The 27,975-nt window shown below is 39.1% G+C and overlaps 1 protein-coding gene across 1 annotated transcript in view; it reads left to right on the forward strand.

Moving 5' to 3' along the window:
• Nucleotides 1-17,588, forward strand: part of LOC122806078 — a 329,514-nt gene extending 311,926 nt beyond the window's left edge. The window contains exons 5-6 of the mRNA XM_044076316.1: nt 9,520-10,116; nt 16,817-17,588. Of these exons, the coding sequence (XP_043932251.1) occupies nt 9,520-10,116; nt 16,817-16,914 (695 nt within the window). The 3' untranslated portion in view covers nt 16,915-17,588. The remainder of the gene's footprint in view (nt 1-9,519; nt 10,117-16,816) is intronic.
• Nucleotides 17,589-27,975: the final 10,387 nt, after the last annotated feature.

Below are 27,975 nucleotides of genomic sequence, written 5' to 3' on the forward strand. Positions count from 1 at the left end.
TGGTTGGGCTGAAAAGTAGCAATTTAGTTTTTTTGGGATTTAGAAGGAGGCAGCGGTGGGAGAACCATTGTTCTACAGTGCTGAAGGCTTTTTAGGTAAGGGACTGAAGTTCAGTTGGTGAGGCAGCTGAGCAAATTAAGGTAGAGTCATCTGCATACTGAATGCAGTTGGAGTATGGAATAGCAGATTGCAGGTCATTAATGAAGATAGAAAATAAGAGTGGGCCTAAAATAGAGCCTTGTAAGACAACGAGGGAGATTGGGAGCTGATTAGATAGTTCATTGTGCCAGAGTACAGCCTGCTGACGGTTATTAAGGTAGGATGTAAACCAGTTCAAAGATAGAGAATCAAGTGAAAGAGACTTAAGTGTATGCAGGAGAAGTTGGTGGTTAACCATATCAAAAGCTTTGGATAGGTCAATGAAGACAGCTGATGAAAGACAGTTGTTATGGTTGTTATTGATGTAGTCTGAGAATGATAGCAGGGCAGTGGTGGTACTGTGGAAAGGTCTGAAGCCATGTTGGCAGTTAGCAAGTAGGTTATTTTGGAGGAGGTGGTTGAGAATTTGTTTGTGGATGCATTTCTCTATAATTTTGGCTATAGGGGATAATAAAGCTATGGGACGATAGTTGGAGAAGTCGTTGGAGTTTCCCCCTTTGTGTAGTGGGATAATATGAGAGATTTCCCAGATTAATGGGACATCTCTTTCGTTTATAGATCTATTTATTAGAATGGAAATAGGGTAGGCAATGGCCTTAGCTCCTTTTTGTAAGAATTCCGCCGGTAGTTTGTCTGCTGATGGGGAAGAAGGTTTTAACTTTTGGAGAAGGGAGGAGATATATGAGGTAGACACAGGTTTGGGGTGGAATTGAGGGGGTAGAATAGCAGAAGAAGTGGGTAGGTTGGATATATCAGGTGATAGGTGGCTGGCTAGAGTTTTGATGGTATCTGTGAAGAAAGAATTAAAGGAATTAGCAGTTTGTATTGGATTATTGGGGTTTGAACCCTGAGGATTGGGTGTGATCAATTGACCTGGGTAGAGAAGATTATTAATACTAGTCCAGAATTTTTTTGGTTGTCTGAGTGAGGTTTGCTGTAGTTGGAGATAATAATTATTTTTGTCTAGCAGGATGGCTCTTTTTGTGCTGTTTCTATGTTGTCTAAAGGTTTGATGGTCTATTGGAGTCTTAGTAGTACGCCATTTTGTCCAGTGTTTATTTCTAACTAGGATTTTTTGTTTAGTATTGTTAGTAAGCCAAGGGGCTGGTTTGGCTTTGATTCTAATAGAACGGGTTGGAGCGTGATGATCCAGGATGGCTAAGAATGTAGAATTAAAGTATTCCACTGCATTGTTTAGAGGGAGAGTTTTTAATGGGGTCCAATTACATTGTTCGAGTTCTGCTTGGAAACGTTGTGGGTTAAAATGCTTTTTTGAGCGTATTGTTCGGAAGGTGTTAGGGAATATTATGCAGGTTTTATGTCTGATAATATATGTTAGAGAGTGGTCACTGAGGTCATCTGGAAGGATACCTGTTGTGTAGGTTTGCTGAGGAGCGTTGGTAAGTATCCATTCTAAGGTGGTTGCTTTGTTATTGATTTTATTGGTTCTGGTGGGGAATTCTATAAGTTGAGAAAAGCCATAAAGGTTAATGTGGGTGGTGGGGTTGGTATTTGTACAGGAATTCCAATCAATGTTGAAGTCCCCAAGAATTATGGTTTCTTGAGGGATGTTACTAGAAAGCCAGCTGAAAATATACTCTACAGTATTACTATTGTTCCCTGGGGGAAGATAGACACAGATAATGTTTATGGCTTTACTTGTATTAAGCTGAAGTTTGGAGAAAATTATTTCTGCACTAGTGTTTGTGGGTAAAGTAAGATTAAGTGTACTGACTTGAAGCTCATTTTTATAGAGGATTGCTACTCCTCCCCCCTTTTTGGAAGTATGGTCAAGTCTGATGATATTATAGCCAGGAGGAGTGATTTCATTGTCTTTAATGGTGAGTTTTAGCCATGTTTCTGATAAACATAGAATATCAAATGGATGGGCCTGTAAGAGGGCATGAAGTTGAGCAATTTTGTTACAAATACTGCATATGTTTAGATGTGCAATTAAGAGTGAGTTGGTAGGTTTGGTAGGTGAAGAGGTTATCAAATTGTCTTGGTAGTTATTTGTAGTGGTGGGGGGATTGTTAGGGCCAGGGTTTGGGTGGATGTCACCATCTAATAGAGATTGAAGGGGTGTTAAAGATTTAGGTTGTTGTGGCTTGCAGTAGAAATAAAATACTTTTCTAGCTTTTAGGTTAGAGTATTTAATATGTGCAAGTCGATGATATTTGGCTAATTGGTAGCTGGGTTTGAAAATGATATTTAGGCGGTAGTAAGGAGAAAATTCTTTAGTAGATGAGGTGTCTTTGGTTGGTAATGGTAGGGTATTGTTAAGAGAATATTCATAAGAGGTAATGAGATAAGTGGTGGATAGAGGTGGTAATAAGAAAATCCACATTAAAATATGAATGTTGTGGGGAATTATAGAGATAGACATTCTTAGGATGGTGAGTTGAATAGAGAAAATTGAGGGTAAGAGATAGAAGGACTGTTGAGAATTAGTAATAGAATAGGAGAGAGGAGAAGGGGTGATTAGAGATGGTTTGATTGAGTGGGTTAAGAGAGAAAGGGGTTGGGCGTAATAACTATATGGTTAGTATGATAGGTGCAGAGTTTGGAGGGGTGTGGTCTGTGGGAGGCTAAATGTAGGAGCACTGGGGGTGGGTTGGAATAGGGGGCAGGGTAGGGGAGCGGAGTGAGCCCGAAGGGCGAACGGAGCGGGATGAGACAAGAGAAAGTTCTATCAAGGAAGACAATCAGTGAAGTCCGAGAAGTGTAGCAGGTAAGTTTGGAAGAATGGGAGTTTGTAAGGGAGAGAGTGAGAGGAAAAAATGAAGCTGGTAGGAAGAGATTAAGGTTTGGTAGAGAGTAGCAGGAAAAAGGATACGTGGAACAAGGAGAGATGGTAAAAGGTCAGAGAAAAAGCTGGGGACAATGACCTAGGGGTAGAATTAGTAAGAGTATAGCAAAATGTAATACAATAGCTTATAGAGTGATGCCACCTAGTGGCCAGTAAGTTGATTGCAAGAGCTAGGGCTTCTATAGGTGATGACAGGCTAAGTAAAAGATGGAAATGGACCAGATAGAAAAAGATAGGAAAGGAGTTACAAGAAGGAATACTTCAAGGAGATTAATTAGGTTGGGGGGGGTTGGCTGCTGGCTACCTTGACTAGGAAGCTTTGACTAACCTAGCAGTAGCTTGTACATTATTCAAGTTATGTATAACACTTAGTTATAATGATACATACTTTCACTGGCTTATAGGAGGGAAGAAATCTCTCAGGGAGCCAGTAGCTACTTCTTTAGTTAGAGTTTATTTCTGTGGCGTCCAGCAGATTAAATTCACTTGTTGGGTGTGGGGGCAAACCGAAGCACACAGCTGGTAATAAAGAGAAAGAGAGGAAAAAAAGGGGGTGAGGCATGCAACACATACAGCAGGCAAATCAGGTAAAGGCTATTCTAAGTTATCCAGCATGCAATGTAACATACAAAGATTAATTCTAGATGGTGTAATAATGCTCATAGGCACTCTAATTCAATATCACAGTCTAAGAGTATTATTGCTGGTGTATCAAAGCTCTTATGCACTCTAGGCTACAATCACATTCATCTAATTAGAGTAAACACAGAGTTGCAATTGCTAATTTAAATAGGAAAACACCATAAGCAAACAATCAATTAAATTACACTGTGTGATTAAGTATATATATATATATATATATATATATATATATATATATATATATATATATATATATATATCAAATATCAGTAAACTGTGCTGAGATATGTTGACTAAACAAAAAGAAAAAAATAGGTGGTAAGTTTATTAGCTAAACAGGGTAATTATGGAAAGAAAGACATTCCTCTCTATTCCTGCAAGGGATATATTACTGTATAAGTTAAATGTTCAACAGCGCCGTATGAAAAGGTCCCTGGTGTAAGTCGCTATGTAAGCTAAGCTCATACAGCACAGAGAGCTTAGGGGACAGAGTACGATGGATATCTCTATGTCGTAGTCTGAAACAGATTGTTTTGTACTTGTGTAGGCTAAAGGAGGGATTAGTTTTAGTCCTAAGGACAAGTCGTCGTGAAAGCTCAGTCAGTACAATGCTGTGGGCCCTTGGGCAATGTATATAGAGTAAATATCAGTGCCATGCATCTAAAGGTGCAATTAATTAAAATCCTAGGTGTAGGGTGCTTTGAAAGCTAGTTTGTAGTAGCGCTGCGCACCTAGGGCAGTGTAAATATAGTAAATATCAATGCCATGCACAGAATTCGCTAATTTAAAGTTGTGCAAAGCTGTACAGCAATTGCCATAGCACTAAAACCATGTTAAAAAGGAATGCTTGGGATACGTGGAGGGAAAATGTAAAAAAAAAAAAATCAGGAATACTTGCTAATGCTTTACCCTAGAAAACACTGCAGGAGCTTAGGAAACAGTTCAAAATGCCTCGCTTTAATGATATGATGTAAGTAGTTCAAAAAATGAGCAGGCGGGCGAAAACTATGAAGAGTAAAGTCTACCATGTGTAAGAGAGAAGCACCTGTCCAGAGGAACGTGGGATTTAACATTACAGACAAGGCGACGGCTATCTGAGCCTTGAGTAGGGCAATACCAAGTAGCTACAATGATTTTCAGCGTCAGTTACACTAGCTCAGTTCTAACTCAGAGAGGCATTCAGAGAGTACTTAACCAGTAACAAGCCGACAAAATTAAGCAGTAAAAGGCTTAAATAAGCAATTCCCTTTATGAGCAGACATCATAGCACAGAAAGTCAAGGTTAGAAGTAATATAGCATAATGTCTTCCCAGTGTACAAACAAATTTTGAGTCAAGAGTCACACGTGCTCAACGCTGTAAGCATTCACAACAACAGCAATAAACATTGTACAACCCCTTACTTGTCACATCAACAGATTAATATGTACATCGGAAAAGCAAACTAATGAAATATTCAACAATGAGCAGTAACAAGCTTTGGTACACTTACTGTAGGTTGAGCACTGAGGCAGGGAGCACAGCAGCCAGGTACAGGGTCGGGAAGAAAAGATGGCGTCCCCAAATGTGGGGTATATTTGTAAGGTGGGAAGAGACAAAGGGGCTGAGGGGAGGGTATAAAGACCAACACAGGAAAGGGAAAAAATATGCGAGATAAGGAGTAGGGCTAGCAGGGAGATAGTATGAATAGTCTAAGGGGGAGGACCTTAGTGCAGGAGGTCGTAGACGAGGAGGGAGAAGAGAATCACAGTTAATCAGTAATGTGGGGAGGATATGGAGGAGTACTTGCGGTTGCAAGGTAGGGAGATGACCCAGTGTCCCAGAGATAGTGGGAATAAGACAGCAGGATAACAGAGACAAGAGAGAATTCTATCAAGGAAGACAATCAGTGAAGTCCGAGAAGTGTAGCAGGTAAGTTTGGAAGAATGGGAGTTTGTAAGGGAGAGAGTGAGAGGAAAAAATGAAGCTGGTAGGAAGAGATTAAGGCTTGGTAGAGAGTAGCAGGAAAAAAAGATACGTAGAACAAGGAGAGATGGTAAAAGGTCAGAGAAAAAGCTGGGGGCAATGACCTAGGGGTAGGATTAGTAAGAGTATAGCAAAATGTAATACAATAGCTTATGGAGTGATGCCATCTAGTGGCCAGTAAGTTAATTGCAAGAGCTAGGGCTTCTATAGGTGATGGCAGGCTAAGTAAAAGATGGAAATGGACCAGATAGAAAAAGATAGGAAAGGAGTTACAAGAAGGAATACTTCAAGGAGATTAATTAGGTTGGGGGGGGTTGGCTGCTGGCTACCTTGACTAGGAAGCTTTGACTAACCTAGCAGTAGCTTGTACATTATTCAAGTTATGTATAACACTTAGTTATAATGATACATACTTTCACTGGCTTATAGGAGGGAAGAAATCTCTCAGGGAGCCAGTAGCTACTTCTTTAGTTAGAGTTTATTTCTGTGGTGTCCAGCAGATTAAATTCACTTGTTGGGTGTGGGGGCAAACTGAAGCACACAGTTTCACTGGCTTATAGGAGGGAAGAAATCTCTCAGGGAGCCAGTAGCTACTTCTTTAGTTAGAGTTTATTTCTGTGGCATCCAGCAGATTAAATTCACTTGTTGGGTGTGGGGGCAAACTGAAGCACACAGTTTCACTGGCTTATAGGAGGGAAGAAATCTCTCAGGGAGCCAGCAGCTACTTCATTAGTTAGAGTTTATTTCTGTGGTGTCCAGCAGATTAAATTCACTTGTTGGGTGTGGGGGCAAACCGAAGCACACAGTGTAGGTTGAGCACTGAGGCAGGGAGCACAGCAGCCAGGTACAGGGTCGGGAAGAAAAGATCATGTATTACATTATAATGTTACTTTAGTCATGTATCTATGAATGTGTGTGATCTAACAAGAAAAGCCACAGCACTTTCTCACTAAAAAAATAAAACTTAGGTATGAGCTTCTTAAACTATATAAACAATTGAAAACTCTCTAATCATAAATTCTCTTTCACAGACTCCTTTGTGATGATATTTTCTCAACTTCAAAGACTACAAATTACCCTGTCCTACTTTGCCTCCATGTTTGTAAAACTAAGTATTAATGAAAGGTACATTATCTGAATATAAGACTGAATAAATATAATCTCAACAAAAAGAAGATGTGTTCTTTTTAAGTAGAAATAATAATAGTGAAATGCATTTAATGGGAAAATATATTGCATTTGCACTAATACACTGATAGGCATTTTTATATAGAGGTCTTTGACTATATCAATGAACTCCATTTTGTAAAATGTAAAAAAGAACAAATAAGGACATTAGGTGGGAAGAATATTTAAAATGTATCAGAGCTCTTTAAGTCATTTATTCCTTTCCACTTCATGATTTAGCTGTAATGGGCCTGTATTCAAGAGACTGTATGGCATATGATCAAAAAAAGTAAAGGGGCTTGTGCAATTAATGCTTATGAGGACAGTTTTAAATGTATACTCTCAGTTTAATTAGCAAAGATGGTCCTTGTGAAGTCTGCCAGCCTAGCTAGATAGAATTCTGTAAATAATTCTATGTCATTCTAAATATTAATATGATCCACAGGTTTGTTTCACAGATGTAAGAAAACTGCGTTATGTTCTGAGCTTCAAAAATGTAACCACAGTACACCCTGCTGGAAGAAAGCTGATAAGTAAAAGATTTTACAACTGTGTTTGATCTCAAGCTCAGGGACAGGATGATTGCAGCTAGAAATAATTTCTATTGTTTTAAGACAGAGGTAATTACTAGGTTTCACACGTAACATGTCTTTTATTGCTATGACTTCCTGGCAGGTGCAGATTACAAAAAGAAATGTTAAATTTTAAGTTCTGTGAGCCGGGCAACTTAAGTAGAGGTAACAAAAATGGTGTAATCTGAAATGACTCAGCAGTAATGTGTATTATCAATTTAAGAGCTATCTCAGAAAGTAAGATTAGCATTTTGTATTTGTGTCTGAACCTGAGCACATCAGCTCATCAGTACCGTACCTTACTCTGTAAGTAAGATATTTAGATTTAGTATTTCTCTTAGAGATAGATATAAATAGTAAGCTTAGTCTAGCTGTTTTCTATATTTATGTGAGACTATCCTACAATGTTGTTTTAAAGTATTTCCTGTGATTTCTGAACTCTCTATTATCACTGTGTTGAATTGACAAGTAGTGTTTTGTATTTTTATTATATTTTATTAAATATTTTAAACCTTTTAACTGTGGCTGGTATGTGTGGACAGATATTTAAGCTCTTAAAAGTACTTGCATGCATGTGGTGACACTGTATATGCCACTCCTAAATAGCCTTCAGGTCTTAGTCACACTTACCAATTGGATAATAATAACATTACACAGTAGAACTGGACACCCTTTGGTAAGGACCTTTATAATAACTAATAAGGGTGGTTGGTGGCAACTGGTACTACCTTATAGTCTAGGCAGAAGGAGGCATAGCTGGAGAACCTGTACCAACATTCCCCTGGAGTGTCTGTGTGTTTGAATATAATTCATATCTTAAAGTGTGTGTGTGTGTGTGTGTGTGTGTGTGTGTGTGTGTGTGTGTGTGTGTGTGTGTGTGTGTCAGCTACTTGGCCAGGTACATGAAGCACTGGTTGGACAGAGAAGGTGCTGAAGGTTTTAGCTTCACCACTCGGCTGAGATCTGTACCCTATAGCTGTGCCAGTGGGGAGTCTTATTGGAGATCTGCAGAGAAAGGAAGAAACCAGCCCCAGACTGACTGTAATCTCTGTGTGCTCTTAAGGGAAATTGCACTTTACTGTGTCTGTACTTGTTATTGTCCCAATGTGGACACACCTCACTGGTGGTAGTGGTGAGGATTGAGGCTCCTTGATTACTGGGTGTCACAGCCCTTACTATCAGAAGTTCAAGAATCAAGTTTATTTTAAGGCATACTAATTTACCAAGGTTTAGTGTTTGAGATAGTTGTGGATTGTCTTTAATGTTGTTTAACCACTGTATCTTGTTACACACTATGATGGTTTGCATTTGTTTGCTTGTTTTCTAACTCTTCAACCCTTGTTTGCTTACGTTGTATTTACTCATGTTGCTCACAAGGTAGGCTCGTAGATGATTACTTATCTAGCGACTCTGGGGGGAAGGCTTAGATAGTGTAGTCATGGTTCCCAAATCACCAGAGCTCAGAATCAAACCCTGTACCTTGTATCTGTGAGATGAAGACCTTAGCCATTTTGTCAATGCCTCCCTGATTGTAGCAATTTCTGAACACTTACTGTGTAATCATTAATGTTATTCTGAGGTATGAAGGCTAGCAGAAAAAGAACAATCATTTTTTTCATATTCTAAGAATGGTAACAATCTTTATCTGTGTTGAAGCATTTTTCAAGCATAGGTATCAAATTATTTGCTTAAAATTAAGAGAAAAGGCAAAAATAATACAGAGACAAAGGCCAAAAAGTGGGTACATTTTTAAATATCACTCTAATTCACTTTAAAAGTTAATAGGTTCTGCAGAAAACATGCATTTTCTGAACAGCAAACATGAAACTTTAATGACTGGCATTACTGACTGCAATCTTTATTGATTTACCAGAAGATTGTGCAGAAAATGATCATTTTTCTTAGTTGTACATATTCACACACATTTCCACTCACCTTAAGTTTTCACGTTAAAAAGGTATATGTAAATCTGTAACAGTCTCCATTCAGAAATGTATGAGGTATTGTGCTGAGATGTCATATATTTTGAGGTAAAATACTTGACCCAGTAGAGAAGGTATGAGATCAATTTGCATCTCTTACAAATGTATCAATGCACATATGAATAACTATGAATTCCTGAGTGGCCAGAGAGACCTTTTCAGATTTTCTGACTAGGTACTTTTGTATGGATATCACTCTTCAATTAATATATTCTTTCTTTCAGAAACAGTGACAAAATCAGTGTCAGGTATGGTCACCATGACATCTCCATCTACTGAAGCACCAAATTCATCACCATATAAATGTGACACAGTGGCTCCTGCTGAAATAGAGGAACATGTGCCGTCTTCCATGGTGGGATCTTCTCAGCAGCCACACAGTGGTAGAAAAGAATCCTCACGTTTCACTACCTCTCCACCAGTCATTGGCAGAGGACAGACAAAATCTTTTTTTCTTCGTACATCTGCAGTTATATTCAGCAATGTTAATAGCAGATCACCCCATTATTATTATCCAACCAAAACTAATCACCACAGCTCATTCAATATTCAGCACCCTAAGACCGATATCACACATGCAAACAGAAGCCCACAGACAGATATCGTAAAGTTGATGACAAATGCCTATACTTTATCTCCTAACTTCCAGACTCATACCCATGCAAATTCAAACACTGTTTCTAACAGAGAGCAGAGCTATAACCATAAGGTGGATCATTTTGAGGGCAACAAATACTCAAACAAAGAACTGCTTTTAATTATGTTTTCATGTATTATGGTGTTAAGTTTTGCACTCTATTTATTATACAGATGTAAGAAAGGTAAGCCAGTATTACATTATCTTTTGTGTTAATTTGTATTTGATTGTTTGCAACTCACCTTGCACTTTAACAGTGTTTACTGCATGCCTATCTATCATTTCAGACCTAACAACCTACTTACCTCTTCAGCTGGCTCTCTAACCATTTATCTTCATGGCTGTTTGTTGACCCATTTGTCCACCAATTTGTCTGCTTATGTTTGTCTGCCAGGCCAGTTAGCTATTTATCTCTTCTCTCATATTTATTTGTATTCATATTTATTTCTGTTTATTGTGTACATAAGTATCACTGCTAAGTGTAAGCAAAAGATGCCATGCTAAGAAATTTGAGCAATGCTAAGTCATCACAAACATACATATTCCTATAATAAATTAAAACATTTTCGATTATTTTAATAATCAGTATGTTAAGTGACAGGCTCCACAATATTTAGCATTCTTTGATTCCCTACTTTTAGTAGTAACCTAACTGGAAGATTGACTCTGTCCAAATGTAATATGATGACCTCCTAACTGTCAAATTGCTGGTTGATTACAACATTTTTTAACAAAAATAATTTATTGAATTTGAATTATTGCATATTGCAAGCCTTGATTACTACATGATAAGTGTATTTTGAGTATCATTCATCTTTTCTAGTGAGGCCATTTTGTGTGATTGCATGTGTAATATATGTGATGAGTATAAGGTGTTTATTTTAGTTAGCTGCAAAGAGAGTTTAGTTAGAATACTTTGCTTTGGCCTATAAGGACCTAGAGTGCAACATATATATTCAATAAGGTACAAGGGTGTGTTCACAGTACAGATATTCCTGCATGCCTAGGGGTTTTGTGAGAAACAACCCTTAGGGAGAGTGCTCAAGCCGTGGGTATGTGATGATATCTTTACCAAGCACAGCACCAAGTGCCTTATTGTACTTGTGAAATGGCCTTTTTTATTTATTTAAGACTGAATTTTACATTTAGTAATTTATATGTAAATTATATTTATACTTTGCAGTGAAAGGTTTTAACTTTTTAACTGTGTGGAATTTGAGCAGGACATTTTCAGAGTACTCATTTAAGTCATTCTTCTACCAAACTATTGAGTGCTCTTGCACAGTCCCAGTTACAAAAGGTTCTTGTACTACATAACAGCTAATATATGTTCTGAAAAGTGAATATATCTAGGTGGGAAGACTTATGTATCAGTAGCACTGTGCTTCACAAGTGTATGTAGTTTTTTCGAGGTACCACAACCTCAAAAATATGTACTTGTTTGTTTACTGGCACTGATATGGTTGCACCATTTTCAGGCTCAGCCAGGAAGCTTATAAAGAAAATAATACAGTTGTTAACAAAATGGAAAATTCATATTTACATAGGAGGTATAAAAATAATACAGTATTAGCACAGGAGCAATCCAAAAATGGTTGATCAGGTATCAACATGAGATCAATGTGCAACATCACAAGACTAATCATTGTAGTTGCAATTCCAAGAACTGAAAGCCACATGCATGCACAAGCACTAATGCCCCCCCCCCCCATTGTTTTGTTGACTATATGCTGGTTGCACCCTAAAAATATTCAAAAGAGTACTTTTTTATGGCGCTGCTGATGTAGATAGGTGGTTTGTGTATGAGCAGTTTTAATCTTCTTTGCCATCCTTCTATCTTGTTTTGAATTTGTTATATTTATATTTCTACTTATGCACAGACCAATATTGTGGTGTTTGTATATTTGATCATGTCCTGTTATGCTGTGAGTATTTCACATATTTCTATTTTTCTTAATTTGCAATTGGATGAGAAACATTTTTGTGTAAATTGCATTATTTCTGGTATGTTTATGCACAATATATTGGATTATTATGGTATTTCACCTGAGGAAAAAATGTATTTATTCATTGGCCTGGTATATAGGCTAGTTCTAGAAACATTTTCAAGCATAACTCAGGTGTGAGGAACAAATTATAGTAAGGCAACAGAATAACAAGCCCTTGCTGTGTCTGATACTCACTCCACAGATTTTTTGAACCTGTTACATTGACAGTTTTTGTTGGATTTTAACAGTTCTGCTATGAGAAGTGACATGTCTTGACCTCATAAAGCATTTCCTGCCATAAGAGCTTGATGGCACAGGAGACCCGAATCCCATTGCTTTGCAAATCATTTCCCTTCTGTTTGTTGCCTCAGCTGCTGCAGTGCATTGCCAAGTACAATTCCCCTGAAGATACTGAGACCATCTTGTATCTTTTGCTGCATAACAGTCCTGTGTGGTGAGTTAACTAGTGTTCTTGTTGTACACTTCAAATACTGCAGCAGACCATTAAACAGCCTGCAAACATGAAAACTCACCACTATATAAAAGGTAGGTTTTAAACTAGAACCCAGAACTGCCTGTGATTGGGCATTATTGGTCAGCTGACTCCCCTCCCAGTTAAAGTATGAGAGGCATAGGCAGCATGATAGCATCCACTGTTGGTAAGAAATCCAGATAAAATATAAGGATGAGGAGGAGAGTAAGAATAACAGCCAAGCTACAATTACACTGTGACAGGAGAGCTGCCAGCTATCTCATCTTCAGGAGAATCAGAGCAGATGGACATTTGAACTAAATACAGACAGGGAATTCAAAACTAGCTATGAGTAGCTAACCTTATTTTATAAATAGATAGCAAATAGATTATAGTAGTCCTGTATCCAAAAGCACATGTTGGATGGGAACCATTACTGTTAATGGTATTATATTATAAAACAGATTGACATTACAGGCAGTAACTGTGAAAAAGTCTCACCTTGTTTGCAAAAGTAAAATAGTTTAGCTGGAGTAGGTAATTGAAACTTTGTGTGTGGTATTGAGAGTTGTAAAGTGCACCAAGCAAACATTGTCTGTAGCATATCATACAACATTTTAGGCATAATGCTGCACCTGTGAAATGGCCGTCAGTCCCCTTCCTGGCAGCTGCCACATTGGATGATGTCTCCTTGAAGGCTGTCATCTTCATTCAGTGCCACATTAACCAGGAGGATGAGCCCAGCAGGTTGGTACTGCTGACAGCATTTGAAAATCTGTATAAACTCAAGATCTTTGCCTGCTGGCTAATGTAGTGGATGTTTCCTACCAATAACTGTGCTTATCAGCAGGTGTGTCCATTGATTGTTTATTTAGAGCCAAGGAAAGCTTCAGATATGTGCCACTGGTGTATTTGTTAATGGAAAAAAAGAATCATTCTATCTAGAATGCACCATACATTGAATTACAGAAGCTGGGTGAAAAGCATGGACTAATTTTATATTGGAATTTCTTAATACTAGCTTATGAAAAAACAGCTATGAACTCTGTTCAGGGACACTATCCCAAGATCAACGTGTTTGGCCTCTGTCAGGTAATCTGGAGGTGCCTACAGAACTTCTGATTATGTCAGAAATATTCCATGTTCCCAGAGTACCAAGCCAAGATGAAGAGACTTATGGCATTAGCCTTCCTTCTTCAGAAATTTGTCCAGAGGGTATACCATGAACTTGTGGCAAAAATGTCTCCATCTCAGCATCCCCCTTTGGTTGGTTTAGTGATCATTACTTCCTCAGTAAGCCCTAATACTATTGCAGCAGGTTTCCAGTAAGAGAAGAATGGCACCACTGTCTCACTGTCTGACAGGTGTTCCATTCATAACATGACAATGCTGGATCTACCATGTATTTATAATAATGTGAAGATATGGCACAACTGCTTCCAGATGTGCTCAGTTTTTTTGCTGCTGGTTTTATAGAGCTACTGAATGTGATCTAGAAGGAGCAAGATTACACTGAAGTATGGTGGGAAGCCATCATTCATGGGATGACATTACAGCTTTGGTGAAATCTGCAGTGAGACCCTTCTCAGAAATGTGGAATGGTGTACCATGTATGCCAATCTGGAATAAATGAGTGTCTGCCTGCTTTTTTCATTGTGTGTGTAATACCCAACACATAATGTTATGTTTTGTGCCTTATGCATGACTGCAGGTCTTGGGTGTTGCTGATATCACCTAGTGTATTTCTATATTCAGTAATGTTAAGGGTACCCATGTTCAACCTAAGATGACTTCTGCTGCAGTCTTTGATGTAGTACCTAATATACAGTTGTGGTCATTCCAATACTGGACAATGTGTGTCAAATCCATACCACTCCACAGCCTACTGTACTGTGGTACTTAGCATATCTGTCACCCTGTAAGTGTGCTGATCCCCCTTTTTAATGTGATATGCATGACCAGCTATGTGCTCTAAGTTTGTCATTTTTCAAGCTGATACACCCTCTGTATATTTAAGTAGGTGATCAACAAACGCCACTATTCTTCCCCAGATATCCACAGTATTGTCCCCTGACTCATTTCATACTACCACTCCTGTCCAGTGCAACATGTAAAACATATTGTACATGCAAACACACACACACACACACACACACACACACACACACACACACACACACACACACACACACACACACACACACACACACACACACACACTGTTCCCAAATAGTTCTTCCTTTAAAATTTTTCATTTTTAGCTCTGTTTCTCCATTTCTTTTTAATTCTTTTCCAGGGCATTGTACTATTTTACTTTTACTTACATGTCTTCCACAAACCTCCCACTGGATAACCACTCATTTGAGCACTGTGTATATAATGGAAATGAAGGTTTATTTTGCATTAATACATTAAAATAATTTGAATTGTGCTTGCTACTGTAAACAAGGATGAGTTGCTCATAAACCAGCATGAATCCTTGTCTTTTTAATTTTTGTAAGTATGATAACAGCTGGACAGTAGCATGGCAGAGGTGGGTGAAGGGGGCAGCCAGCCTGGGTGCAAAGTCCTAGTGGGCTTGATCCAGATACTGATCAGTCTTCAGTGTAATAAATTACAGGCATTCAAATACTGATATTGCATTTGTAATTAGAAGTGAAACACTTAGAGTTCTGTGTGTGGCATAAACTATAGCAAGCAATAAAAAGGAAAGGAGATTTTTTGGTAGATATGAAGCACTTTAGCACACTGTGTCTGGAATGGAGTGCTTTTTGTTAACAGTAAAGCACTTTAGCTCTCTGTGTGTGGCATAACCTGTAGCAGTTGCTTTGTAGCAAGAAGTTTGCTACAGTTTAAAAGGAAAGAGAAGCATTTTTAGAATTAAAATGCTTAGTGTTCCATGCAAGAGGACCTTTTATTTTCTTCTCAAATTACACTTGAGGGGGGTGCCAGTTTGGGGGACAGTACCAGACACCAGAATAGCTAGCTACACCTCTTTAGCTAGGGTTTAAGATAATAAAAAATAGCATCTGCTTAACCAAATCAAATGTTTTAGAGTTTAATATAATTGCTTAAACTCCAGACAGTTATCTAAATCTACTTTAAAACACTTAATGCATAAGAAATATTAAAAATGGTGAACCTACAGTTCTGTAAGGAACCCATAAGTGAGTAACATAAGGAAATTAAAGAAAACATAATTTTATGTTCCTTAAACATTTAAATTTTGTTCTGTCTCATATACTGGTTTCTTTGAAAAGTTTGTACAATTTGCCCTGACAATGGGGGATGAAATCATAAGTTGCTAATTTATAGACCGACATATGCACTTGAACAGAATTTATGAGGCACTAACTAGGGCCTAGCTTGATCAGTGACATTATAACCATACTTTCTTTAATTTACTGATATAATTTTTTTCACAACTTTGGGCATATGTAGTAAACATCATGAATGACAGAGTGAATTTATTTAAATATATATTAATGTCCAAACAGGAGATATGACTCCTCTCAGTTTCTCTGCTTGCCACTTACACACCCTGTAGGAGTAGAAGTCTTCATTTTGGGAACTCTGCTTAAGAATGTTGTCTGCCCCTGTCCTAGGCTATCCCTTTGGAAGTAATAAATCTACACTAAATACTAATTCTAAAAATGTAGGTATAAAACTCAGAAGAGGAACATCCTTTTAGGTTTTTAATTTCCAAGGTGCTTTCTTTTTAAATGAAGATTTAGTGTGTGTGTGTGCGTGTGTGTGTGTGTGTGTGTGTGTGTGTGTGTGTGTGTGTGTGTGTGTGTGTGTATGTGTGTTTGTTCGTGTGAATAGGTGTGAGGATGTACTACATTTTCCATTTTCACAGTTGAAGAGGACTGTCATAATGTACAGAAGCAGTATTATTTAGAATTAGCTGCAGGATAAATTGCATTAAGTTCTGATAGTAAACCAGTAATTTACATTGTTATGCCAACCCAAAACAAAGAAGAAAATAGTTGTATTTAGTATTAAGACAGCTACTTAAGGGAAAGTCCAAAAATAATGATGAAGAACACAATAACTTAGATTTAACTGGTGTGCAAATATATAATTTATATCAAGGTGAGATGAATATCTTTTGTTACACAAATTACTTCAGATTTCAATGAAAGAGACAGTTCATATTTTCATCATATAATGATTTTGCCACACCATCTCTTCCTACTCAAGTCTAACATTCTGGTACTGACAAATGTTCCCAGAATTTTAACGGGAACCATTCTTTTCACAGTTTCAGTATTCAGACCATGGTCAGTTAAAACCTATAGCAATGGTAAATAATTTAGCATCTTCAAAGACTTTCAGGATAAGGAAAGATTAGAACAAATAGCAAAGTAGTGAAGAGGCTTTGTGACAGTCTGAATTTAAAAAACTATTTTTTTTTTCTTTAGGATCGACAATGCAAACCAGATGCTTGGAAAACAACCAGAGAACTGAAACAATCAACACAACTGTGATGATGCCACTTGTTTTGCAGAAAATGCATTAAACAAAGGTTTTAATGGAAGGACAATGGACCAAGCATGCTACCACAGAACCAGCTCCCCAGCAGGTGGCACAAGACTAAATAACTAAATTGGGCCAACAAGTTACAAATGAGATAGCCAGTCTACAATATGTAAATGTCTTTTATTTTCTTTGGACCTCTTTGCCCATACTCAGCTGAAGCAAAACCAATACCTTTGAAGGCACCTTTCCTCTAATTAAACTGCAATATTCTCCTGCAATGAACATGTCTGAATGATTCCTCCTAACTACATGCTTAGCTCATTTTGTTCCTAGGTGAAGAACATGTGATGACAGACAGTGCATTTCTCTCTCCGCCTGGAGATGGTACCTGTTCTGTACATGGATTCCATGGTGTAATACTGTGGCTAGCCTTCTGGAGCACTGTTCTGAAGGAGTACTGAAGAGACCACAGTGTCATAATGCTACAAAACCAAGGTACAGTGCTGAGGTAAAGAAAAAAATCAGTTCTACAGTGTCTAAAAGGACACTTACCATATCTCAGAAATAAAACAAATGATGACGTATTAAATCCCATTAAAGAACAGGAAAACCTTTTCAAAATCAATAAATTAATAAATAGACAAATAGCAGAGCTGTTCTGTTGAATGTGAGGCTGTTTTTATCTTTGTTAACCTACCTTTCAGTGCTACTAACTAAAAGATAAGACATAAAACATCAGTTTCTGTAACCCCTTTCTGAAGAATATGAATTTTGTATGCAACAGACAAAATTCACTTGTAAAATTAAAACGTTATTTAATGTCATACATATCAATTAAAATACATATTTTGGCCATATTTGTAGTTTGTCAAAGATACATATACAAGTCTTGTTGCACTATTACATGAGGACAGTGTTTTTTTTCCCCATTAGAACATGGTATTATATTATCCACATAAATGCAAGTCTAGAAAGCTTCTAAAAGACATTGATCTAAGACATTATTTTTCCAGCATTGTGTATCTGTTTTTTTCTCTTAGATTTTTTCCCTGCTCAGTGTTTATGCAATAATATAAAGACTGAAAGTGTCCTTCCCAAATAATTGCTATATTATCATATACAGAACATTACATATTATCATATCAATATACCTTTCATTTCATTTACATATATCAAAGTACCACAAATAAAATACCCTAGGGAAGCCAAGAACAAATGGATGACCAGGTACTGCCTTAATAAAGGTATGGTGGGATGTCAGTGAAGAAGCTGGGCTACCGGTACCCGAGCGCTTGTGGTTGAAGGCTGAGTAAAGCCTTTAGAAAGGCTTCATATACAGGTCATAGTTCCGGCTGGTCAGGTCGCCTGGTGAGAGGAACCGCTAGTGTGGCAGCTAGAAATCAAATATGAAACACACAGAAAAAACAGGCAACACAACATAAATGTGGCTCAGCTAATGAGCTCTGCTCGCCATGGTGGCAAAAAATCAACGTAGTCGAAGTTCAGATTCTAGAAGGTCGTACTTTATTGAAGTAAAAAGTACCAGAATACAATCACCATCGAAGCGTAGTTCCTTAATGGAAAGAGTGATCCTGAGGATTTCCTTTTATAAGAGTACCTGGGGGGGTGTCAGTGGGAGCCAATCAAGTGTGGGTGAAAAAAACCTTTATTGTGATTGGGCATGACAGCTTGACATCACACCTTACAATCTGATAGGTTAGATACCCTGAGCCAGCTCATACATGGTTAGCAGAATCACTCTAAATATATCAAAGTACCAGTAAATACAACATTGGAAATTTTTCTTTAATAAAACTGTGTTTATCATAAAGAATATTAATAATTGTTTGTTACACCACCCCTTAGTTTTTTTGCTAACATCTATACCCATAACCCATTGCAAGGAATACTATAAATCCTACATGATTTCAATCGGCAGTGAGGAATAATTAGCATCTAAACAAAACTAGAAACACTCACCTTGGTCTATAATAAAACTATCGATGGAATTCAGTAGTTTTTTTGTGAAATGGGGCTCATAGGTTCATAGGCTGGTACTAGGCTATCGGCCCTAGAGTCTATACAAGCCTAAAGCCTAGCCATATCAATTCCCTTGCTATTTCTTCCACAATATTTACTTTCCTGGACCCCTGTCTAGCAGAGCGACTGACATGATGCCCGGGATGAATTTCCTATCTCCCTCCAATCGTCAGGGTTCCTTTCAAAGAGGGCCAAAGAGGAGCTCTGCTTGACATGTATGGGCTGTCTATTCCAGAGTTTGGGGAGTCTCTGGGTCAGGAACCTATCCCTCCAGCATGTTTGTGATGACAAGGTTTAGATCCCTGGAGCGTGTGGCTCTGAGGAATTGGGATTTCTTTAATGTAGCATGTCCAACAGCTCTGGGTTTGACATGGCCTTGTATGTTAAGCAGAGATCCCCTATGAGTAGATGATATGCGACAGAGTATAACCTGAGTTTTTTTAGACAATCAGCATATGGCATCTGCTTTAGGCCTGTGATTCTTTTACTGAGGTATTTCTGTGGCCTTTCCAGTTGTTGCAGATGTTTTAAGAGGTACATACCAAACAGGGTGTTGTATTCTATAATGGGTCTAATGAGGGATGAGTACAGTAGGACAGTGACCTCCTTTATTCTGGATGAAAAGCCCTTAGTGATGAGGTGTGCCACATAGAATTATTTCCTGACTGTTGTGGCAATGTGGTTATCGAAGGTGAGACCACTGTCCACCTGTGTCCCTAAGTCTCTTATCACACTTTCGGTGTTTAGTGTACTGCCACCTATGTGGTAATTCATGGGTACATGTTTTTTCCCAAAGGGGATAACTATACATTTCTTGGCATTGAGCTTGAACCCATGGCTCTGGTACCACCAAGCATCTGTTTCTGTAAGGCGCTTTTGTAGAATAATCCACATCATTTGGGGATTCAATAAGGACTCCCAGTTTGCAGTCATCTGCAAACTTTGTTAGCCAGAGTCCCTTAGTGATGGCCTGTACTTCATAGAAGTAGTTGCCAAACAAGAACGGTCCCAGGACTGAACCCTGAGGTACTCCATTTGTCACTTGTCTGGAGCTGGATTTGGAGTCAGCTACTTTTACAATGTGGGTTCTGTCAGTAAACCAGTTGGCAACCCATCGAGTGACATAGGGATTAATGCCCAGCTTAGTAAGTTTATCTATGATTCCAGAATGGGGGATGGTGTCGATGGCCTTGGCAAGGTCAAAATGGGCTGTGTGGACCGCCTTACCCTCGTTCACAGCTCTGGAGACTGATTCGAAGAAGTCAATCAGGTTCAGGAGACACGATCGGCCCTTCACGAACCGAAACTGGGTGGGTTCAAGTGTTTGAAGGTTTCCAGTGTCTTTGTTTATAAGTTCCATGATAACAACTGCCATAAAATCTTGCACAAATATAAATGTAAAATGCAAGCTGTACCATGTAACTCTACAATGATGTAAAATGGAAAAACAGAAAATATACCACAGTATGCAACTGCGGTCATAATGAATTGTGTTTCCATACCCTGAAAATCTGGTATATTCAAATTTCTGTAATGATTAGGGATAATTTTATGAACAGTACTGAGTTTTGGTAAAGCAAGTCTGATCTTGTATAACTTTGTCATGTTGATAAGAGAATATCAAAAAGTGTAAATTTTCTGACATTGCATAACAAACTTTTTTTACTATGCCCTGAAAATATCTATGATACCATAATAGAATATGATTAGACACTAAAATCTACAATTGTTAAGTTTTGATTTAATTGCAAATGGGCAAGTATAATATCTTAATTTTTTCCTTGTTGTAAAATGTTCTGTAGGCTATCATGTTTCAAAAGTAAGTGTCTTATTCTAGGCTGCAGAAAATGTGCATTCCTCTATAAGGCTGTAATGTCTTTGTCTAGTATATTAGAGCAATGTGGTTTCACTGCAGCACCAGTGATGAAGCATGCAGTATGTTTTGAAATCCAGTTTTAAAACAATCCCCCGGATTCACAAAGCCTCCGTGTAAGACTAAATAAGTCTTACTCGGAGGCTGCAGTCGAACGGTATGACGTCAGCGTGCCATGAATATTCATGAGGGCATGCTGACTTTACCCCAAGCCTAACACGGACCGTGCACGCAAGCAGGGGGCGTGTCTAACTGCCAAGCAGTCTAAAGGTCCATGCCCCTGCAAGTGTGTGAAATGCAAAATGTCAACACACAAGAGGGAGTCTGCTCAAATGTTCATGTACCTAACACCACACACCCTGACATTGTAAACCCCCAGCACAGTTATAAAAAATAAAACATTACATTTTTTTCTAATTCCCAATATAGCTGCCTGTATTTGCGTGTGTGTGCACGAGTGTGCCCATTGCTTAGCTGCAGTTAGCAATCTTGACATGGAAGAGCATAATAAGGAATGTGTATGCAAATCATACCAAATAGTAATAGCACAGCGGTAGAGCATTTGCACAAAGAGAAAGCATTCACTGTTCGAGTCCCACCACTCCTCTTCCTATTTTATGTTAAAAATGAGTATATGAAATAAGTCCTGCCAGATATGATAAAACTTTTCCTAAAAAGCATTGAAATGGCCTATGTATCAGTGAACAAACTGTAAAGTTATAAAGGAACCTGACATATAATTATCGGCAGTTAAGCAGTGTTTTACCCAGCACAATGTAGATGCTCATAGCTAAATCACGCTTTACCCAGCGCAATGTAGTTGCCCATAGCTAAATCACGCTTTACCCAGTGCAATGTAGTTGCCCATAGCTAAATCACACTTTACCCAGTGCAATGTAGTTGCCCATAGCTAAATCGCGCTTTACCCAGCGCAATGTAGTTGCCCATAGCTAAATAGCACTTTACCCAGTGCATTCGGTCTGCACGGAGGTGTGCGCCGCACCAACCAGCGTACCGTTGGGCAACATGGAGCAATGTAGAGCAAAGTTGCTTAAACACAGCCATGCCCCCTAACCTGTCTGGACAGTAGTAAAATAAAAAGCAATGATAAGGTTTGAACCCAAGACACTGTGCACCAAAATCAAAGTACTGAACCACTAAGCCACAACAGCTTAGGATAAGCATCCACTGTTAACATATATATAGTAATAAATGTTAGATTAACCATTGCTAAGCAGGTCTGCAGTCAGCTGAGAATATTCAAAAATGGCCAATCACAGAAAAAGTGTGGGAAATGTAGCATATTTAAGCTGCATAGGCGGGAATACTCACCATAACTGATTGTAGCTCCCATCTGCAGTTAGAATGTCTGGTGCTGGAGAGGGTACATGCTTTAGAGCACAACGCTGGGGCATCAAGGAGTCAAGATACATGGTTTGGTTCCTAAGTCCATTGGCATGAGACTCGACTCCTGCAGGGCCAGTTCCAAGGGACGGAGTATAAGACAGATGCTTGGAACCGGTTGGCTCATGAACTCACCAGTGCCACAGGCATCCCTCGGACTGGTGAGCAGGTCCGTCACCACCATGCAGACCTGAAGAGATGAAAGCAGGACCTTCTGAACCAGTGGATCCAGGAGGCCCGTCATATGTATGATGCCCCACTACTAAGTAGGTAGCCATGGAATGCAGTATGTAAGACATGCTAATATAGTCTAACTAATGGATAGGTATGTCTCAATATCCCTTCATTTACTTCACAGCTGTGGGTGTTCGTGCTATGAATCAGCAAGCCTATGCAGATAGGCTGCTAAGGCTGTGCCACCAGGCAGGTTAGTAAATAGTCGGCATGTATTGTTACATGATATATGTGAGTGAACATGACAAAAGTGTTTTAGCCCAATAATACAGCAATAAAATGTCCTGAATAAATCCTCTGCATGTACTGTTATATAACAAATGTCAGTGAGCCAGAAATAGAGTGTACTAACCCAGCAATCAAGGTAAAATAAGTGTGGAATAATATCTCTGTATGTACTGTCATAACATATAAGTGAGCAGGCATGAAAAAGAGTGTTGTAGCCTATCATGAAAGGTATAATATGTCCTGAATATGTCTTCTGTATGCACTGTAATATCAAATAAAGGAGAGAACCTGTAGAAAAGAGTGTTCAGTGTAATTAATAAAGGTATAACACTTGGAGTGTGTCTGTGTCACTTACTTTGAAACTTGTTGTACCCTTGCAATAAATAAATAGTACTGTTGTATTAGGTGCTGTCAACCCACAGTTGTGCAGTCCCATAAGAAGTGGATGAAGGAAGTGGCAGTAGCTGTAAAGCATAAAACATTTATTCCCTGAATAAATCCTCTGCATGTACTGTTACATATCATGTCAGATAGCCAGGAATAGAGTGTAATAACCCATGAATAAAGCAAAAATATGTCTGGAATACTATCTCTGCATGCACTGTCATAGAAAATAAGTGAGTGAGCCTGAAAAACAGTGTTGTAGCCTATCAATAAAATTATAATATGTCCTGAATAGGTCTACTGTATGCAGTGTAATATCAAATAAAGAGAGAGCTTGTAGAAAATAGTTTGAATGTAACTAAGAAAGGTATAATACTTGCAGTGTGTATGTGTCACTCAGAAATGTTGTTGTATCCTTGCATTAAAGAAATATTACTGTTGTATTAAGTGCTGACAACCCACAGTTGTGCAGTCTCACATAAAGTGGATGAAGGAAGTGCAAGTAGCTGTGAAGCATGTAACAGTCCTCAACAGTTGTTAAATGGCTGACATGCATAGGTAAATCTGGCACACGAGTAGCTTGTCAAGGTGTTCCCCAGAAATGTTAATGTGCTACCTGAAAAGTAGGGTTGTGTAGAAAATCCAGTGAAAATGTCACGTGAACACATCCAGATGTGCAGATACATAAAAATATAAATAAAATACAAGTATGTAGCAGTAACATCTGCATCTTGGACAGTTACTATGTCAGCTATAGATCAGGTATATAATGAACTAGCCAAACCCATAACGCAATCAAATGCATGTTGCCTAGTGTAATAATACATGTAGGGGATATATACCTGCAGTCAATAGGAATGTAGTGTATAGTTAAAGTACTAATAAAATGTTAATGGAGGTTTTTTTTTACACCCTACTCCATGTGCATAAACAATGCAATTCCACACCTCAATGGGTATGTCTAATCTCATAACATTTGTTGGGACATATTTCCTATTGTTATATAAAATCTGCATTTACTTTGATGCATGTCCCCTGTTAAAACACCACAATCTTGGTGGCCTGTTGCCACCAATCATCCCTGCATGCTGTTGTAATGTCCACTGTTGTTCAGTATATGCACGTGTTATGCTTGCTGTTCAACTGTTGTAAGGGTTAATGGGACTATTACTGCATGCTGTTACAACTAACTTGGAATGCTGTTGTCTATGTTGTAATTAAAAACACCCAATCACAGAACGTATGGGAAAGCCGGTCCCAGTGGACCCACCTGTCCCTCCTCAGCTGGCAATTGCACGTGGCACCAGCAGGTCTGGTGCCCAGCCTGGGCTACCCTCCTATGTTGGTTCTGTGCCACCTTCGGGTGGAAGCGCTGCAGGGGATGGGGCTCATCCCCCCCTGCAAGCGTGGTCGGAGAAGGGCCTCCTGTCACCCTCCGACGGGTCCGGGTTGTGGAACATAGGAAGATCCAGCTTTTAGTCGCTGATCCCCTACACCAGCTCAAGGCAAGAATGGCGTGACTCATGGGTGAGCCTGCTCCTCCTATGCAGCCCCCAACACAGCGACCCTCGGGTCTGTGAAGATTCAGTAGTGACTGCCCATGGGTGGGGAACTCAGTCCCACTGTTACCATCTGTGGGCTCATGTTCTTGCGATTTCCAAACATCCATCCCCGTCAATTGTGTTCACCCACCACATGTGTCATACTCTGCCCCTGTATGCGTCTTGTTTGTCTTGTCTGTTTATCTACCCAAATATATCTACTTCATCTATCTCACTTTCCAGTCTTCCCTGAAAAAAAAAAAGGGCAATCTGTACCAGCAAAAAAATTATGCCCCATACATAGCTGCCCATTTTGCACACATGTCCGCTGGACATGTAAACTGATAATTATAATTGGCAGTACAACATACTTCATTGTCCTCAGCCCTCTCTCAGGGGTGGAAGGTTTCAAATTTCACTCCAAATTTGCTACATATGCACAGCTGTTGCTGGTAAAGAAATGGGCAGCAATGGACCCTCCCTACATCCGTCCTGCACATCCCGAGCTTGTTTACCTACTGTCTTTCCCACTTTGTGACCCCTTTTTCACCACTTTCCTATCTCCCCATTTTGTTTTATTTCAAAGAAATTAGCGCGGGGGTTAGCGGGAGTAAGCACTTTTAAGCAGTAGTAAGCAGGTTTAAGCGAGTGTGCACATGTGTGCACTTAGCTAAGCATTGCTAAGCGTCACGCAAGCCCGCGCAAATCCACTTACAACTACTTAAAAGTGCCTTAGTCACTCTGTGTCAGGGCCCTTGTTCTGCTCAGCAGCAAAATAAAATACCTATGTCAGTCTCGAACCCCAGACCTTGAACACTTTAGACTGCATGAAGTACCACTAAGCCACAACAGATATGCAATAAGTTAGTGCTACAAAAAATATACCATGCATTACAATGAGTGAATGTAAAGGAAAAATAGGGAGGCCATAACACAAAGCTTGTTCTGTGGATCTTTACCAGCAATTGTTGTGGAATTGCATTACATGAGTGTGATGTGAGAAGCAGCCAATCAAGCAGAAAATAATGTTACAGAGGCACTTTACAACCCCCACACAGTATTATAGCAGGACAAACACTGGCATATCTGAGTAGGGAAGAGGTCATACCTCCTAACTCTGTCAACTTTCCAGGGATGTCCCTGATTGTGAAACATATTTTAGCTGTGTCCCTCAGAATCCCTCAGAAAAGTACTGACGTCAATCAGAAAGGTGGGCTATTACACAATGAATACTGACAATAATAACAGTAGACACTGCTTGCTTGTCATGAAAGGAGTACTAATCCATATGCACTGCTTCACTGAAGTCTACACCTTCTGTCCCTATTATGTGTAAGGTGTACCTCACTTTCAACTACCTATCCCTGACTCCATACAAAGATGTATCTGAGTGTTCCATAGGCCTGGCAGAGGCACAAACACACAGGCATATAGACTATACTGCTGTTACTCACTCTGCAAATAGCTTTGGTAGGACCTCCCAAGCATTCTCTTATGTAGGAGTACAACACAGAAATACCAATGGATGTAGCCATGTACTGCTAACAACTGACTGTAACAATGCCATTGTACCAGTGCTGAAAACACCTGTGAGTTGCACATACAAAGAATGACAGTGTAACCTCTGGCTGCCATCTGGGTAGGTTCACAGTTGGGAACTATGCAGACAGACAACCTGCCCTGATAAATGCACAGGTACACACCAATCCTGCAAGTCCAGTAAGATAATATTCACACATTAATGCATAATGCTCTCTGTATGTAAGCATCCCCTCCCCAGAATTAAAAGATACTTGCGTGTTTAGGGTCTACCAAGTGTGTAGGCAGCCATACTCAGTACAGGAACTGTCCAGTTGTCCTGCAAACCCTGTGCTAATGCCAACACTAAAAAACACAAACCCTGCAGAAGTCAATACATTAATATTCCCAGTATAACAGATCACAAACAGTTCATGTGCCAAGAGAATATGTCTCAATAACTACATTCGTATGGCAGTTAATTATATGAGTAGAAAAGAAACTACATAGTCACATAAATGTTGTGTAAGCATTTGTAGTGGTGAGTAAAACTCTACACTGATAGCTCAGTACTGGAAGTGACAACAGTCAGGTCTGAGTACAACATGTACATCACTGTCTACACCTCTAGCTTCATTTATAAGACATATACCAACCTTCTGACTTACACAACAGTGTCCACAGCAAACAAGCATGGGCCCCACTCTGGAAATCTGAAAGGGCTATGCCTACATACCTTAGCAATTTATAGCATTGGGTTGCTATGACAGTGAGTACTACAATTACCACTCAGCAGGCTGTATGCATTTACCAAATGCTGGCCAACAATTGGTGCAGAGGGCATCACATGCACATGTGCAGTTACCTATAAAAGCAGATTGTACTTGCTATTCCCACATGCAATCATTACATTGCACGTTCAAGACAGTGAACAGCTCCAAGCACGTAAGAAAAAAAAAACAAAGCAAACAAAAGTATGTATCTGTACTTAATAAAAAAAATACATCAAAGCATACGCAGACGGACCTGAAAGGGACATACAGGTATGTAACAGTTTGTAGTTACCAGCAAGTAGTAGATGTTTATGATTAGTACTGTAGATCCTCTGAAACATACATATGTGGCAGCAGTAGTTATGTATGCACTGATGCCATGCATAAGTATTGCCATGGAGAAATTGTTGTGTAGCTGTGTGCAGTGGGACATAAGTGTGACATTTGTAGCTCAGCAGTACATGTCAAACATCTGAACATGTTATCTATGGTCTGTACAGTACTGTGTTTAATGGCAATTTGGGGGAGTAGTGCAAACACCTATATAAACTTGGATGTCACAGAGTAAGACATGCATGATAGTCACATAATGTGTAGCTTAGCACTGGCAACTGCTGTAGTAGGCTAGTATAGTAATGTATCATTTGCAGCTATGTATACCCTTGTACTATTACTGTATGCACACATGTGACAACTGTCCATGTTGTAGCAAGGCCCAACAGGTCATCCGTGAGGTGTACGTATTTACAACAGTGTGGACCTTGTGTCTGTATGGCACACACATATGGCGAGATACATATGTGTCTGATTTATAAGCATCTGAACATGTGCATAGAGCAAGGGACATACTGCAACTGTTTGTGAAGGGCAGACATTTATATGTTGGTGCAGGTTGTTATGTGCATATTTATATGTAGGTTGTAGTGTGTGTCAAACAAGACAGCATACAGTGCTGGCATATGACATGTGTTGTTCAAACGCCGTGGGTATAATTTGTTAGGTATATAGTCTTCCAGATAGGGGGTCCTGCTAACCATATATGGGCTGAGAACACCTTCCATGCATTTTGCACAAGACTGTGCAATATCATTACATAACTGTATCCC

This window comes from Protopterus annectens, chromosome 7.part0 (genome assembly GCF_019279795.1).
Source record: "Protopterus annectens isolate FY-2018-M chromosome 7.part0, PAN1.0, whole genome shotgun sequence".
In the NCBI taxonomy this organism is placed as follows: domain Eukaryota; kingdom Metazoa; phylum Chordata; order Ceratodontiformes; family Protopteridae; genus Protopterus; species Protopterus annectens.